Raw genomic sequence first — 18,588 nt, 5'->3', positions numbered from 1 at the left:
GACGAAATACCCTGAGACTTCAAGGAGAACGTAATAATTCGAATTCCAAAGAAGTAGATGTTGACAGGTGTGACTATTACCGAACTATAAGTTTAATAACTCATGGCTGCAAAATAGCAACACCAATTCTCTACAGAAGAATAGAAAAACTAGTAGAAGCCGACCTCAGGGAAGATCAGTTCGGATTCCGGAGAAATGCAGGAACACGCGAGGCAATAATGACCCTACGACTTATCTTAGGAGTTAGGTTAAAGAAAGGCAAACCTAGGTTTATAGCATTTGTAGATTTAGAGAACACTTTTGGCAATGTTGATTGCAGTTCTCTTTTTAAATTTCTAAAGTATCGTGGGTAAAATACAGGGAGAAAAACGTTATTTACAATTTGTACAGAAACCAAAAGGCAGTTATAAGAGTCAAGGGGCAGGAAGGGAAGCAGTAGTTGAGAAGGAAGTGAAACAGGGTTGTAGCCTATCACCGATGTTATTCAATCTGAGTAGGAATTAAAGTTCAGGTAGCAGAAATAAAAAATGAGTTTTGCCGATGACATTGTAATTCTGTCGGAGGCAGCAAAGGACCTGTAAGAGCAGTTGAACGGAATCGACAGTGTCTTGAAAGGAGGATTTAAGATGAAAATCAACAAAAGCAAAAAAAGGATACAGAAATGCAGTCGAATTAAATCAGGTGATGCTGAGGGAATTAGATTAGGAAACGAGTCACGTAAAGTAGTAAATGAATTTTGTTATTTGGGCATTAAAATAACCGACGATGGCAGGAGAGGATATAAAACGTAGACTGGCAATGGCAAGAAAAGCGTTTCTGAAGAAGAAAAATTTGTTAACATCGAATGTAGATTTAAGTAAGTCTTTTCGGAAATTATTTGTATGGAGTGTAGCCATTGGTGTAGGAGAAACATTGACGATAAAGAGTTTAGACAAAAAGAGAATAGAAGCTTTTGAAATGTGATGCTACAGAAGAATGCTGAAGAAGAGGAGGGTAACTAATGAGAAGGTACTAAATGGAAGTGGGGAGAAAAGGAATTTGTCGTGCAACCTGACTAGAAGAAGGGATTGGTTGATAGGACACATTGTGTGACATGAAGGAATCACCAATTTAGTTCTGGAGGGAAGTGTGAGGGGTAAGAATTGCAGAGGAAGACCAAGAGATGAATACAGTAAGCAGATTTGAAAGATGGAAATTCCAGAAGTTATTTGGACAAGAACAGGCTTGCACAGGACAGAGTAATATGGAGAGATGTATCAGACTAGTCTTCGGACTGAAGCCCACAACAACAACTATTATGGGTAGGTTAAAAATAGTAAAGCTGCTGTTGATTGAGGACACTACAATTGCTTAAGCTGCGGCCACTCTCTACCTTGGCGTCCTGGTCGGCGCAGGGCCCGAGCTGCCTCCAGAGGGTGAGCCTCTCGGAGAGGTCGACCTGCGCCAGCGGCAGCTGCACGCCGCCGATGCTGTGGTGGCGCGAGTACGCGTCGAAGTCATACAGGAGTACCTCCAGCGTGCGCCGCGGCAGCGCTGCCGGCGACACCTCGAACACGAAGTCCTCGTCGAACACTGCAACACCACGGTCGCCCGTCAGCCCCCTCGTCTAACTGTGGCGTTAGTTTCAGTCTGTACTCCTTTCTCGTCTTCTTTCTATCTCGGCTTTTATGCAGATTGTGAAAGTATCACTAGGAGTCTGTTTTCAGAAATGAATATTCTAGAACTAATATAACGCTGGTCATTGAACCTCTGGTACTACGCGCCGCGGAATTTGAATCCCCACCAGACGTCATGGACGTCGAAGACCCCTAGAGCAGGGCTTCACAACATACGTGCTCGCGAAGCAAGCTGTGAGCAGCAAGGCGCGAGCACGGAGCAGCGCGAGCACGCTACCCCCACTACCGGACCAGAGCGGAGAGTGGGGAAAGTCACGTGGGGCACACAACAGCTGCCGCCAGTCAATGTTAGGCTTAGTGTATGCCTCTACATTCGAATTAATTTGTGAACTGTTACACAATAAAAGGTGTCACTGATGTGTGGGATTCTCGGTTATCTTGTACTTTTCGCCCTTTACAATTGCGTCTATGTCTGGAGTAATTGTTCTTGTGCATTTTAGGCGCAGCGTGCAGTTTAAATTTCGATCAGAGAATGCGTTTCTCAGGCGCGTCTTGTTACATTTCATTGCAGAGAACAGTTGTTCACAAACATACGTGGAACCGAACATTGATATTATTGTAGCCGCCAGTTTGTGCAAACGAGGAAATCTATCCTGAGGGAAGTGTCTGTAGAATTCCAAAATGTTTTTCTTGTTCTGAAATTTGTCTCTGTATTCTCTGTCACACTGCAGGTCAATAATTTCTTGCTGCAGCTCAGGACGAATCTCTTAAATATTCGCTGAATATGGAGAGAACAGATCAAAATCACTGTCTAGTGCTGTCAGATCTTGAAAGCGCTGATCAACTACACTATGTGAATAACGTTCACAGTCTTTGTGAACATCTTGCATGGATGATAATTTAAGAAAATGAGCTAGGTTTCCTGTTTCCAGCTGACTCATCCAAAGTGTCAATTTCATTTTAAAAGCTCGTATTCGATCGATGAAATGAGTAATTGGCAGATCTTTACCTTGTAGTAAAATGTTCAAAGCATTCAGATGGCTAGTTAAATCTAATAAGAACGCGAGATCACAGTCAAACATGCACATGCATTTCCCCTCCCTCCCCTCCCTCCCTACTCCGCGACCTTGCACCTGCTTGCGAGCACGTGCCTGAGCAGACGCGAGTACTCGCGCTCAAAACCGGCCAGTTGTTAAGCCCTGCCCTAGAGGTCTCTGCACCAACGCGCCATAAGCCGTGGCGGCGCGCGCCTCCTGGCCCACTTTTAGTTTGAGGGCGCCACAGTGGAACACATGGTCCCAGCGGCCAATAGCGGCGCCCCCGATAGAATATTTAAGCGCCTGCCTCTCGCTCAGCTAGCCACCCTCACCTACCTTGGCCTCACCATTGACCATCACCTCACCTGGATCCCTCATCTCCGCTCCATCCAATCCAAAGCCCACAACCGCCTCCGACTCCTCAAACTCCTCTCCGGCCGGACATGGGGGTTGCACCCCTCTACCATCCTCCACACCTACAAATCCTTAATCCGTCCCATCCTCTGTTATGCCAGTCCTGCCTGGATATCTGCCCCCCCCCCCCAAATTCTATAAGTCCCTCCAGATCCTTGAGCATCATGCACTCCGCCTCGCCTTCCGTATACGCCTCCCGTCCCCCACGCGGATCCTCTATGATCTCATTCCTTTCCCCCATCTGCTCCTATTCCTCGAACATATCCACATCCTCTACACCTCCCGCCGTCTTGAACCCCCTCACCCCCTGGTTGCTCCTCTCCTCTCCGATCCCCGCCCCCTGCCCCGTCTTGACCGTTGTGTCCCCCCTACCCTCCATCTCTACACCCGACATCTCCTTTCCCAAGGTGGCTTCCGTCAACTCCCCCTCCCGGATGATGCCCTCTCTCCCTCCATTTATCCCTCCTATCAACTCTGATCCTCACTCCCCCTCCTTTCCTCTGTCCTTTTCCCGGGCTCCCTCTCCTGCCCTTCCATCCTCTTTCTTCCACACCTCCCCTCTCTTTGCCCTCTTCTCTCCCCCGCGACCTTTTACATTTCCCTCCTCTGCCTCCTCTCATTCCCTCCCGCGTCTGCCCTTCTCCCATCTTTATTAGTCCTCTCCCTCCTTGGTTCCCCCCCCCCCTTTTCGTTTTTTCCTCTCCTCCCTCCTTGTTTTTCCCCCTACTCCAGGTCCCCCCCCCCCCCCCCATCTGCCTTGGGTTGGGAGTGCCATATTTGTGCCGCCTTTTTCGTGCAGTGTTTTACAGTGTGTTTTTCCAGTGCGTGCTCCGTGTTGTGTCTTTTGGGCAGTGTAGCGAACAGCCATCATACTGTCACTGGGTGCGCTTTTTATCACTTGCGAACAGAAACCAGACTGTCACCATGTTTTTTAATTGTGTGTCTCCTATGTTACTTGTCTGATTCCTGTGTATTTTATCAACATGACCATCCCCTTTTGCTTTCTGTTTTAACTTTCCGCATTTTTACGCCATTTTCCACTTTAAATCACCATTTTATCACCTGTTTTTTTCTTGTTTCTTTCTTCTTCCTTTTTTTTAAAAAAAGTCTGTAGGCTGTAGAGCAGCATAGTAAGCTGCTGCCAGCCCGCCCACTTTGGGGGGAATTGAAAATCAATAAAGGAAAAAAAAAGCTCAGCTAGCCAGTCTAACCCTGCGTACGTCTCTGGACACATCGCCTCGTCTTAGACAGCTTATTTATTTTCTTGTTCTGTGTACGAGTGGAAGTGGTTGTTAGGTTTTCTTGTGACTCCGTTGTTTCAGGCTTCTTGTTGTTCGTTCTGTCCTTCGTTGGTCGCGTCTGTCCTCTCCTATTGTGTTGTTGTTCGAGGGCCACTCTGTCCTGCCGTGCTTTCCGTCACTTCTCCCCTGCGACCGTTCCCGTCGCCGTGACAACAAAAACAGCAATACAATGAAAGCAACAAACGTCAGATTGGCATGAAAAGTGAAATTGACGATGATCATCTAGAATAGTGCAGAAATGCGGCTCTTTGCTAAACACTACGCAACGTCATTCATCAACAGTCCACGCTTCCCTTTCACGGCACCACTCCAAATGCAACCCTTTTGTTTTGCGAGTTAACGGCTGCCTAAGCATTGGACAGTAATATCCTAGTGTGGCACCTGCCAGTCTCCGGCCAATGATGTGGGATGACACAGAAAGTTGCAGGGAATCTATTATTTGTTCTCGGATGGCAGGCACAGATGTGCAAGGGTCACTTATGATGTGCTCAGTGCTCGTTACGGCGATCCTCCCTTGTGGAGGCCAGAACATAATGACGAATATGCCTACTCTCGTGTGCTGGCCAGTCTGTGGATGGTTTTTTCCATCTATCTCGGCGAATGCGGGTTGGTTCCCCTCATTCTGCCTCAGTTACTCAATGTCGGCGATTGCTGCGCAAACACCATTTCCACGTACGCGTACACCATAATTATTCTACCACAGAAACATTTGGGGTTACACTCGTCTGGTATGAGACGTTCGCGGGAGGTGGGGGGGGGGGGGGTCCACTGCGCACAATAACCCTAGGTTCGGTGTGGGGCGGCGGGGTGGGTGGACTGCTCTGGCCAGTGGTGGGTTTGTGAACCACTGAGGGCTACGGCGGGACGAAGCCTCTCCGTCGTTTCTAGGTCCTCGGTTTAATACATGCCCACCCTCATGTTCCCATGCAGCTCAACATCGGGCCACTGTCACATCCGAAAGCCCTCAAATCTGGACATTGCACCGTTTGAGCAGCTGGCCAAATGGAGACCCACAATGAGGTCCCTTTCAACCTCTGTCTGGTACTGATCGTTATCAAGGGGTACAGGAAAACGGGCAACAGCACTTGACATATACGGCGGTTATGCATTCAAGGACTGGCACCATCCACCAGTGCTTGATTTCGCTGATCTGAAGAGAACCAGTGTATTCAACGAGGCAACGCCTTTGGCGACATCGTGTTGCTGTGCAATCACTAAGCCAGAACACAAGCGCAGTTGGTGGCATTCGACGGGTGTCGTTAACTGCACACAAAGCTTACAGGACAAATATCAATAATAGTTATGATAGCTACGAAAAACAAGAATGTGTGGCATGTGTATTGTCAGGAATAGCAACCAATAATTAAAATGGCTAGATGGGGTAATAAAATGTTGTAGAAACATCAGTTGGCAAAAAATATAGCATATTAATAAAAGAGAAAAATCAAGTTGTAGTATAACGAACATTTTAGAGTACGAGTGACAACATATAGGCACCATTTTGCATAAAATAACTGCCTAGTATATAAAAATTGTCAGCAAAGAGGATATAATTGTGTAAAACAGCAAATAGTACTGCCCTCTATGAGAAGAGGATAATTAATAACGACTATGTTTAACTTGCGAAGCCACATGTGTACGTTAGAGGGTCTATCACGTCCCTCAAGACCCAAAAAATGTGAAAGTGAGCGTCCTGTACTTGTGGAGAGTAATCAGATAAGGAAATCGAACAGTTTTAGCTTATTACCATTTAGAGGAAAAATGTGCGTTACGAACAAATTCACTCTGTTCACTGATAATTTTTTAGGTACTGTCTTCCTGCTGTTATTAACCTTTAATTCCTCGAATAATCTGAACAAACGATCCTTCGGTGCAACATGCAGAGTACGGAAATTGCTCTCGATGTCATAAACGCAGTTGGTGGGCTTTGCCAAATGCATCCCGATGGTAGTATTATTCTCTTACTGCATATGTTCCCCTGAAACGGTATGCTAAATAGGTGGCTTTCTACCTATTGTAGTATTGATCATAGTCGCCGCAATTTATTTTGTACCTACCGGAATTAGAACACTATTCATAACTGTTGCTATATTTTTTTTAAATTTGGTGATGCAAGCTGTGCATGCAGTTGCTAAGTGCGCTGGTGTTCTGCTGTTGTGATTGCACCGCAGTATGATGTTGAAGCGGTGTTTCCACTTTTAGGGATTTCACCACTTTTTAGGACGAAACGTATTGTATTTTGTGTGGTTCAGGGCTGTTTTATTTTAACAGGAATTTAGGGAAATTTAGTGAAAAGTCGATCTTGAGATGGTAACCTTATTATTTATGATAGGCGCCACTTTACGTATTGCTTTATGGCCCCCACAGATATATTAAAAGGTATTCTCTCAAACCGTTATTGTGTGCAATCCGTCTAACGTTAAGTTACTACATTAGCTGTTCTGTTACAGTTGTTAAGGGCGACATCGGAATTTAGTCGTATTATACTTACAGTAATCGCATGAAAAGTCGATTGATTATAATGGCTGCGTAACAGGGTATCCACAAGTAGCACGAAAACTGGAGACAGTCTGTGGAAGACGTGTTTTGCAATTTCAATTTTTTGGTGACAAAAAGCAACATGCAAAAAGCAGACGATGAATGGGATAATCAAGCTCTTATCGGCGCCAAGCATTTTGGCGTTGAAGGTCAAGAAGAAATAGAAAGAAAATTGGGAGCTTAAATTTATTGGTATAAGGCAATAAGGTTGAAAGATCATCGTGACCATTTTACTTACGAAAATCTCGAAATGGTCATTAAATTTTTACTAGCAGTTCCACTTTCAAATGCTGAGGCAGGAACATTATTCGGTGTTCTCAAAAATGTAAAAACAGATAAGGCAAATAAACTTAACAACGGAACCCTTAACGAGTAACTTCAAACACAAATGGTAATCCTAGAAAACAACTGCTCAGTTTTAGAGTCCGATAGCGTCACGTTAAATGCCACGAAAGGTGTAAAAGTAGTAGCTGAAAGCTTCTGATCTTGTAAATCTATAGAAGTTCTGAATATTGTATTACAGATATTTTATGTTATTGAAAAGTGAAACAATGTGTTGTACTTTATTATAATTAAATGCCCTAAATTTAGAGATTTTAAAGATTTTGTAGGGTATTTTAGGGAAAATTCTGATAGAATCTAAGATAAAACTAAAATCGTTGTCGGCGCTGGTTGACAGTCCCATCAGTCGGTAGTTTGTGTATGAAGTCTTAACACGCTGGATGTCATATTTTTTTTTATTATTATCATTTCTGGCCATACTGGATGTTTTCCACATTTGACTGAAATTAACGTTGCTATGTTAGCCTAATTGTTTTTATTTCATGAACTATCTTACCTTTTGATATTCAGGTATGTTTATCTAGCCCATGTTCGATATTTGCGCATGTGTAACAGCATTGTCTGGTAAAATGTCAACATGTGTAGTTTATATTGCTCATTTATTTGCATTAATATTTTTCATTCACAAAACAAATCTTAAGGTGGCCACTAAAGACCGAAATCGATAATAAACTGATGTATGTCTGCAGTCAAACACTGGGATCGAAGAGCATTAAAATAAACTTTCCTTGGATGGTTACTTCAATTCACGATGTCGCACCTCCTAATACGTTTTTCTCTTCCTTGAAAATAATTTACTTTCGCTTAAGTAGTCTGTGCCTGAAGTGAAAAATATGAGCCATAAACATTTAAATAGTCCGTGAGGGAATAGGAACGATTCATGTATCGATATGTAGTAACTAGAATCGAAACAATGAATTCCCGGAAATGACCAACAGACTGATTATCAATGTGGATTTGAACTAGCGGCTCTCGACGCTGTTTTAAGGCATAATGAGACAGAACCGCGTTTGTAACAGTACACTCGGCACTCAGAACTACGATGAATATACAGTGAACTTGAAGTGCAAGCACTCCATTGAGAGCGGTAAACATTACACATCCAGCGCGAAGTATTTTCATTCGTTATCGACGCTTGCAGCTACTTTCATTATTAAGGAAGTTGTAAATACCCTTTGTTAATTTGTATACTGTTACGTCAAAAACAAACATTGTCGCTTCAAGGTGCCAATTACTGCAGCTGCAGTTACAAATAATTATACAGTTGTAGCAGCACTGTTTCAGAATCGCAAACGTGGGAGAACGATACACCATTTAGTACAGGTAAGAGTTTTCGAATGTTCAGTTCACACGTTTCTGGACATCAGTTTGATGAATAAATGTTTTGTTTAACCCTCGAGCGAGTGCGCTTCCATTCAATATGCGAGCGGGCGCTTTTTTCTCTTTCTTACGTCTTGTTTGTACTTTTATTGATGTTTACATGGCTTTATGAATGACGAAAAACAGAACACGTATATTTGGGTTAGCAGAAGATCGTATTCCATGTCTTACGTGTCAAGCACTAAATATCACATAGAGACAGTGCAATTTTATTTCTTTATCGTAATAATCAACTATAAAACTTTACATTATTGTCAAAGTGAACAATGCACACACATTTCTTTGTAACATCTTTTCTGAGTCGATGTGTTTACAGATTTCACATGTGTATCTGATAGGCACATGCCGTTTGCAGACGAAATTGCGGCAAGAATCAACTTGATCGTAGATTTTATGTTTTTTGCACGTCCGCAGTTTACACATCGTCCACGCTTCTTTGAAGAAGACTCTCCTACTTTTGCTACTTCGCTTCTTTGTAATTTCGAAGGAAAGGTGAAATGTCGGATGGTAGAGATGGAAACTTAGCTCTCTGTTGCAGATGTGGTTTCATTAGGGTATATATTACAAGCCTTTCAAGAATATTCTTCTTGGGATTTTAGGATGCTTAGAGTTTGCATGGTAGATTATTTGGACATTGATACCTGCAATGTCCATCAGCTCAAAAAATATGGCCAAAGGCCATCTTCTCGTAATTCTTACTACAGGATAGGAGGCACACTCTTGATCAACAGTGTCAACTCCTCCTTTTGTGGCATTATAGTCCATAATGATTTCAGGCTTGTTAGTTTCTTTACTGATAGCTCCAGTATCATGCATCGTACGTAGGAGAATCACGACTTTATTCTTTTTGGGTACGTAGGACACCAAAGTAATATTTTTTTGGTACGAAAATAAAGACTGATTTTGTATTCTATCTTTCTTTGGCAGGAGTTCTGGCGGAATCTCACGGTTATTTTTCCTCATTGTTCCAATGCATGTGAGTTTCCTGGTCAGTAAGGAGAGTGCTAGTGCGTAGCTGGTATACCAATTATCAAAATGGTTCAAATGGCTCTGGGCACAATGGGACTTCTAACATCTGAGGTCATCAGTACCCTAGAACTTAGAACTACTTAAACCTAACCAAACTAAGGACATTACAAACATCCATGCCCGAGGCAGGATTCGAACCTGCGACCGTAGTGGTCGCGCGGTTCCAGACGGAAGCGCCTAGAACCGCTCGGTCACAGCGGCCGGCACCAATTATCCATAGTCACATTCCTATTGCTTCCTTCAGTATGACTGGTAAGTCTGCTGACCACATCTGAAGGAGAGTTTGAAACAGCAAATGGGTCTTGAGATTGCTTGCCACAATATATCTCCAAGTTACTGGAGTAAAAAGTTTTCGCATCACAGAGAGCAAACATCTTTATTCCATATTTCGCTGGTTTATTTGGAATATACTGAATGAAGTTACAGCGTCCTCTAAATGCTTGTAACTTTTCATCCACGGTTACGAATTCGCTCACGTTGTGACTGTTTTTGCAGTTTCCAATAAACTCGTCAAGAATTGTTCTAATAGCGGCTAACTTGTCTGTTTCTTATCTCGCTTGTCGTGTTGTTTTATCATCAAATCTGAGATATCGTAATAGGAACAGAAAACGCTTGGAGCTCATCACAGCTCTAAGTATCAGCATGCCTGATCCATTAGTCGTCCAAAGTTCATTCACATTTGTATGGTTAGCATTCTTCGCTCCTAAGATGTATAACAATCCTAACAACGACATTATTTCATCTCTCGTCTAGTCTTTGGTATCGTTTTCTTTCACATATTTTACACAAGTCTTTTTATGTTGAATATACATGTTGGTTCATTTGACAACCTCATCGATCATGTAAATGCTGATTATTTTAGTGAATGCACTTATATCATCCTTGACGTCCCTGGCTATGGCTTTAGGTCCGGGGAGTATCTTGACAATGTTCTTACTTTTTGTCTTTGTTGCGGCTGCCCTGCAAGATTTTTTCTTCCACTTACACGTTTTGTCCCTTCCAATAGAATACTTATCATTTGAAACAGATTCGATATCACTTCCTTTTGCTTCAGAGGCACATTCTTGCTCACTTGTTGAATCATGGTCACTCTGTGTGATCACTTCTTCTTCTTCGTCCTCATCTTTACAATAATCAAACTCGAAATTTGATACCAGAAAATCTGTATCCTCATTGAGTAGTCACTCAATCTCGGCGTCATTAAGGCATCTTTTAGTCCTACAAAAGCAAAAATAATTACAAAATATGTAAACAATTAAGCATTGTAACGTTAAGGTTTTGTATAGCACATAAACCGAAAAAAAAAATACTTACTGGTATCTGTGCGCCAACCACGCACAGGCGGAAGAAATATGAAATACCTCCACTTGTAACAATCACAGACAGAAACGATTGTTCACAGCAGAAGTCAAGACAACAATGAAGGAATAAACGAGAGAGAACACAGTGGTACCAGTGTATTATATTTCATAGAGATTTTTTAAGGAGTGGCGCACTCTGTGCGCCTGCGCGCCCGCTGAACATTGGTGCTAAGAGTCGTCATTGTTGTTGCTGACGTCACGTATCTTACATTGCCAGATCTTCTGTTTTTATTAATGCGAAGTTATTTCTGATGAGGAAATTAGTTCTGTGGTTGGATATCGTTTCAGAATCAATTGTACGTGCACTACTTTATTCACTCGAAATCAAAATTAAAATCCATCCTTATTTCACTAGTTAAAATTATTTTAAAAAACAGAAGTGACGAAACATGAACCATTTTTGATACAAAGCACCACAACCTCTTGTGATTATTATTCTTGTCATGACTTATTTTTTCTTTTTATGTACACTTGTTATAGATTTTTGTACTACTACAGTATCATGGTATCTTTACATTCTGCTGACGATGTAAATAATTATACAGTGTTTGTGTATATTACTTCTGTGTTTTTACTTTTTATTATGTTGATACTGAAACGTGTGCCACTCTACGCAGTATTTTTCCAAAATATACGCGGTCTATAGTGGCCGCTATTAGGTCAATCTGCCAGCGTGTCAGAATGTAATAAGCACGTTTCCGTTGCTAGAATGTTAAGACAGCGCAGAATGCTTGAATTTAACAGCTGCGTGATCATAGGAGTTGCTAAGGTTTGGGGTCTCTGATACTTCAACACTCCCGAAAGGGAAAGTAAAAATTTAACTTCCGTCGTCAACTAGATCATTAGGGGCGGAACACAAACTCGGATTATGGAGGGTTGGGGAACATGATCGGTCGTGTCCTTTCCATAGGAATCATCCTGGCATTTGCCTTAAGCGATTAGGGAACACTTGAATGTGAATGGCCGAAATGAGGTCTGACAGGCGTCCTCCCGAATGTTGTTCCAATGTGTTACCATCGCGCCACCTCGCTTTTTTCCAGTAGTGCAAAGTCAGTAAATGACCTGTTGTGCTTTTTCCTGTGATTACTAATGGTTATTTCAGGTCAAGTGCATGTAAATTTCGTAAATTGTGATAGCGGTATTTTCAATTTGGTAGTTTACATTTGCTTTTACTTAATTGGCAATAGTGCTTAGGAGATCTTACAGTCACTCGTTTGGTAATGAATCAAGTTCCTGCTCCATTCTAAGGTAAAACGCTGACAATTTCTTTTTGGGAAGAGGTCCTTGTGCCGGTGACAATATTTTCGTTCAGAGTGGCATCACTGGGAGAGTATTCGCTGCTGTATGTGGATGTCGTGTTGTGTTTAATCGCTGCAGTTTGTTTTCACCCACCGTGTCACATTTGGATATAATTTCAACCTAACAACTCATGCCGTTGCTTGATGTGCAAGGAGGCGCTCAATAAAGTAATGCAACGCATTTTTTCTGTGAGCAGGTTGGTTTTATTCAGGATTCCAATCCACCCAGTTTTTCCCCACTCTTTTGGTTACATAACCCTATTTTTCAACATTGTCTCCGGTCAGAGCGACTGCCTGACGTCACCTTAGTGGGGGGCCTGTATGCCCACATGGCACCATTCTGCTGGTCGACGTCAGAGCCAACGTCTTGTTGCATCAATAGCCTCCCCATCATCCGCGTACTGCTTCCCGCGGAGTGCATCCTTCATTGGGCAAACATCGACCACCTCGAATGAGGTTGCCCGCACATTCCAATACTGCAGCAGTCAAACCTGTGTGCAACCCAGCCCCGGATCTACGATATTTCCGAACCGGGGCAAAAACTTGATAGTGCCCCCCCCCCCCCCCCCCTCCCTCAGACACACACTCGAGCGTTTGAGATAAGACGTCAAAAATTAAAAAATCGATTTTTCAAAAATGTTCATTTTTATAGCGTTATGTTATGTTAACCGGGGACCTAGAAACGACGGAGAGGGTCCGTCCCCGCCGCAGCCGCAGTGGTCCGCAACTTCACGACGACTACCGCAGTCCACTTCACACCTCCGCCGCCCCACACCGAACCCAGGGTTATTGTGCGGTTAGGCCCCCGGTGGAGCCCCCAGGGAACGTCTCACACCAGACGAGTGTAGTAACCCCTACGTTTGCGTGGTAGCGTAATGGTGGTGTACGCGTACGTCGAGAACTTACTTGCGCAGCAATCGCCGACATAGTGTAGCTGAGACGGAGTAAGGGGAACCAGCCCGCATTTGCCGAGGCATATGGAAAACCGCCTAAAAACCGTCCACAGACTGGCCGGCTCACCGGACCTCGACACAAATCCGCCGGGCGGATTCGCGCCGGGGACCAGGCACTCCTTCCCGCCCGGAAAGCCGTGCGTTAGACCGCACGGCCAACCGGGCGGGTTTTATAGCGTACATCCTTCTGAAGAGTATGATATACAAACCATGCATGTTCGAGGAAATGTTGGTTGGTTGGTTTAGACAGAAGGGGCCGAACAGCGAGGTCATCGGTCCCATCGGATTGGGGAAGGATGGGGAAAGAAATCGGCCGTGTCCTTTCAAAGGAACCATCACGGCATTTGCCTGAAGCGATTTAGGGAATCACCGGAAACCTAAATCACGAAAGTCCGAACGCGGATTTGAACCGTAGTCCTCCCGAATGTGAGTCGTGTGCGCTAACCACTGCGGCACCTCGCTTTGTCGAGGAAATGTAAGACATGTTATTCGGTCTTAAGTGTGCCAAAGTGCAGTGCCACGCCTCTTCACACAGCATTCTTCTATCGCACGTCACTGTATTCCTCTCTGTGGAATTCAAACTTCTATATTTTGTAGTGGAAGCGGTTGTATATGTCTTCACGCTCGTTCGTGTGTTATGTCGTGAGGAAATCAGTTTTAAAATAGAAGCTGAAACCGAGTCAGGTACGATTACATACAGTGATCAGCGTTCATACATCGAAATCGAATCCATATGTGGAAAGAATCCAACAAGAATGTATAACGCTTTGAGAGAAGTGTACGGGAATAGTGTGGTAGTAGTTGACCGTAGCACAGTAACAGCGTGGTCTGCTCGTTTCCGTGAAGATCGGGTAAGCGCTGAGGACAAGGAAAGAAGTGGCAGGCCATCAACTGCAACAGATTACACCTCTCAGGTTATTGTTAATGACATTTCGAGAGAAGATAGACGAAAAATATGCAAGGAAAAAGGCATATGAGCCCTGAATGTCTGTCACTTCAGTTTACAGAATATCGTCTGGAATGTTAAAAATGAGAAAAAGTGCTGCCACACGAGTTCCGCATGATTTGTGCGAAAAGCAGGAAGCAGATCGCAAAAGAATCGCAGAAGAATTGCTACAATGCTATCGAACGGGTGGAGAAAAGTTTCTTAGAAAGACTGTTGCACTTGATGTAACCTGGATAAGTGATTTTGAGCCAGAACTGAAGTTTGAGTCGTCACAATGGAAATGTCGCGACTCTCTAGGCTCGTAAAAATTCCACTGCGAACAATCAAAGGTGGACCTGATAATGATCTCTGCGTATGACATGAATGAAGTGAAAGCTGCAAATAGAGTGCCCAGGGGACGCTTGTAACAGACACACTCTAAAGCTGTTTCTGAAAAAAATTTTGGCCCGGAAATTCGTCAAAGAACGCATGACATGCTTACGGCTGGTGGCTTTATTTAGCACGATAATGCAAGACTACATATTGCTCTACCAGTGAGTGACACGCTCGACAAACATGGATGGGAATTACTTCCGCACCCAATGTAATTGCTGACATAAATCCACCAGACTTTGTTTTGTTTCCAAAATTGAAGGAACAACTTCGTGGAAAACGTTTTGATACAATTGATGAAGCTTACAATGAAGTGATTCGAGCAATCAGACAGCTCAACAATGAAGGTACCCTACCCGGAATACAGAAGTTGCCAAAACGGTGGGAATCTGTCATAAGCAAGAATAGAGATTATACTGAAGACCTATAAAGGTATTTTGTAAAATAAATTATTTTCTTCAATTCTGTCTTATAGTGACAAGAACTTTTGAAATGATCCTCGTACTTCTGTTTTGTCATCTTTGACTGTTACTGTAGTTGCATGGGACTCCGACGAACTGGCGTTCCAGCACACACCAGCCATTATAATTGATTAACTCTGGCGTAGAGCTCTCGTAGCATTGAGTGACGCACCTATAATTATGTCATGCAAGCTCAGTGTTACTGATGCCCAGCTGAAGCAGAAATCCATTCCAGTACGATTATGCCATAGGTGGTAAATCATTGGAAGCGGTAACGACCGTAAAATACTTAGGAGTTACTATCCGGAGCGATCTGAAGTGGAATGATCACATAAAACAAATAGTGGGAAAAGCAGGCGCCAGGTTGAGATTCATAGGAAGAATTCTAAGAAAATGTGACTCATCGACGAAAGAAGTAGCTTACAAAACGCTTGTTCGTCCGATTCTTGAGTATTGCTCATCAGTATGGGACCCTTACCAGGTTGGATTAATAGAAGAGATAGACATGATCCAGCGAAAAGCAGCGCGATTCGTCATGGGGACATTTAGTCAGCGCGAGAGCGTTACGGAGATGCTGAACAAGCTCCAGTGGCGGACATTTCAAGAAAGGCGTTACGCAATACGGAGAGGTTTATTATCGAAATTACGAGAGAGCACATTCCGGGAAGAGATGGGCAACATATTACTACCGCCCACATATATCTCGCGTAATGATCACAACGAAAAGATCCGAGAAATTAGAGCAAATACGGAGACTTACAAGCAGTCGTTCTTCCCACGCACAATTCGTGAATGGAACAGGGAAGGGGGGATCAGATAGTGGTACAATAAGTACCCTCCGCCACACACCGTAAGGTGGCTCGCGGAGTATAGATGTAGATGTAGATGTAGATGAGTTAGGGCCGTTGTCTCTGTCAGACGTGACTGCTCTGTGTGCGAAATTTTGCACACTCTATACCTCTAAATCACCTGTAAATTTGATCATGTATTTTTCCTACTGTGATGTATACTCACATTAAGTAAAATTTCCCTGATGTTGCATTTTTAACGGCAGGCTTTCTAATTGTAGGGACTAGCTTTCGCATCTGAATTTACAGCCGTCAACCCCCTGTTTACAGCTTGTGGTAGAGCCGTGGGAACACAGTAGACAATTATTCAATCTGCTCGCGAATGGGCGTGCATATAAGCTGACATTTTTCCAGCCTATTTCAAGAATGGGACAATAAGAAACTTCCGGCGACTTGGACTACTCGCTGACGTTATTCGTATTTTGAGCTGTCCGCCCGGATAAGCTCAGCGCGTTCGTTCAGAGGATGGACATCCTTTATACTAAAAAAACTGAAGTTCTCATCGGTATGATTTGATAATGTAATGCGACATTTGCACAGAACCACTGACGAAAAAACGACGAAGGAAGAGCTCGAAAGTAGGACGACGAAAAAAAAAAGAAGGGGGGTAGCCGCAAGTGTTAGTACGCCGCTTCCGGAATTCGGACAGGCAGCCTCGGATCTATATCGCCTGGCGGACTAACAGCTAGTGTGCGGTCAACTTGGATGTGGTTTTTAGGCTGTTTCCCACATCTGCCTACGTGAATAATGGACTGGTACCTACGTTCTGCCACAGTGACAGGATTCGCAAACATTTAGAAAACGTTCCCACACTTTCACATAGATAACACTACAGGCAGACAGTTGCAGTACACAGATTACGTCCCGAGGAGCCACAGGAATGACAATAGGATGTGCAAGGTGTGTGCCTTGTTAATGAATGTAGCAGGAGGCAGACGCTGAACGCCGCACCTGGGTTGAGCGTCTTCTTGTGGATGCGCGTCTGCCAGACGTTCCCCCTGTCGGGCAGCAGGCGGATCTTGGCGTACGGGTCGGCGGTGCCGCTGAAGTCCCTCGCCTGAAGGTCGTGCGCCTGCACCAATAACACAAAGCCAGAGCTGACAAGGCGTAAGAAACAAAATTACACATATATTTAGAAAGCAGGAATATATTCGTTAAAAGTGTAACAGGATGGATGAAAAGCCTATGTAGCGCTCCTCTAGCCAACACACTGCGTCTCAATTCCAGAGACCTTACAAGAATGAAAGGAGTCTCTGATGGGTGCAACACCAGTGGAAACTGCAGAGGAATTGCTTGGTAGGATTCTAAGTGCTTGCCTCCTTACAAAACAGACAATGTTGTATTTGAGAGTATGTGGCAAACTATAATGTGGCTGGTTCAAATGGCTCTGAGCACTATGGGACTCAACTGCTGTGGTCATCAGTCCCCTAGAACTTAGAACTACTTAAACCTAACTAACCTAAGGACAACACACACATCCATGCCCGAGGCAGGATTCGAACCTGCGACCGCAGCAGTCGCACGGTTCCGGACTGCGCGCCTAGAACCGCGAGGCCACCGCGGCCGGTACTATAATGTGCCCTTGCACTGCACACATTGAGACGGAAACTTAAGTTGCTGTCGTAAAGAGTAACTTTTTTGCCCTCAGTAAGAAACTAAATATTTATTTCCTATCATAATTGCCCTATGCCAACATGGGAAACATTTTAGGGCCGTTACCATCTATACAGTTTTCACCATGAAGGTTTGTGGACGTTTGCGGACCTGTGTAGGATGTTCCGCGTAACCCACACAGCCCTAATGTATCATAAGCAATTGAAGATATCGAAAAGTGGTGATCTGCTGTACTACAAGGGACAGCCAAATGAAAATCGAACATCCGCCACAGCAGGAAAGTGCAGTGGTTCCATTCTAGTCACCACACATGTGAACACATTTATCTCACTGGGAGACGAGTCGACAATTTCTGTTTCATGGATCACGGTTGACGTTGAGGTATCCATAACCCCAATCACTATTGCACTTCCTCTTCCGACTTAAACTGATGTCCACTCATATCTTTCGTCAGGCCGCCAAAAATGTGAAAATCACATGGCGGAAAGGTCCGGACTGTACGTAGTTATGTTGCAGAATTTCCTAAACCAAATTGCTGAAGCCTAGCCTTCGTCCGATTGGCAGTGTGCCAACGGGCGTTATTGTCCAACAGGATTTCTTGGCGTTTTGACTTCACAGCGCGTCGCAGTTTCTGAAAAGTGTCATCATAGCGCTGCGCATTGATTGTGGTTCCACGCTCGAGGAACTCAACGAGATGAGGTCCCCTGCAGTCGAAGACGAAGGTCATCACGACCTTACGTGATGTCACCGTTTCGAGCCTGAGGGCAAACGGCAGAACCACCAGTGGAAACATCCCACATCTCCCCCGGAAAAGAAATTCAAAGCTGTTCACACAAGTTTCTGTAAGATCATGATGACCTCCTCCCTCGACTGCAGGAGCCCTCTGCTCGTCGACTTCCTCGAGCGTGGAACCACAAACAATGTGCAACGCTGTGAAGACACTTTGTAGAAGTTACGATGCGCCATTAAGTGAAAACTGTTGCACTATAACGCACGCTCCCACATTGCCAATCGGACAAAGGCTACGCTTCAGGAAACACTACAACATCCTCCGTACAGCTCCGTACAGCCCAGATAG

At 44.1% G+C, this 18,588-nt stretch overlaps 1 protein-coding gene across 3 annotated transcripts in view; it reads right to left on the bottom strand.

Annotated features, from left to right (window-relative positions):
- LOC126481640 (synaptotagmin-5) overlaps positions 1–18,588 on the bottom strand; it is a 398,029-nt gene that overhangs the window by 41,024 nt on the left and 338,417 nt on the right. For all 3 annotated transcript variants that reach the window (XM_050105539.1, XM_050105541.1, XM_050105540.1), the window contains 2 exons: positions 16,848–16,968; positions 1,373–1,572 (listed from right to left, as the gene is read on the bottom strand). In XM_050105539.1, coding sequence (XP_049961496.1) covers positions 1,373–1,572; positions 16,848–16,968 — 321 coding nt within the window. The remainder of the gene's footprint in view (positions 1–1,372; positions 1,573–16,847; positions 16,969–18,588) is intronic.

The sequence above is a fragment of the Schistocerca serialis genome, chromosome 5, assembly GCF_023864345.2.
Source record: "Schistocerca serialis cubense isolate TAMUIC-IGC-003099 chromosome 5, iqSchSeri2.2, whole genome shotgun sequence".
Lineage (NCBI taxonomy): Eukaryota > Metazoa > Arthropoda > Insecta > Orthoptera > Acrididae > Schistocerca > Schistocerca serialis.
This window is presented reverse-complemented; position numbering and strand designations above follow the sequence as displayed.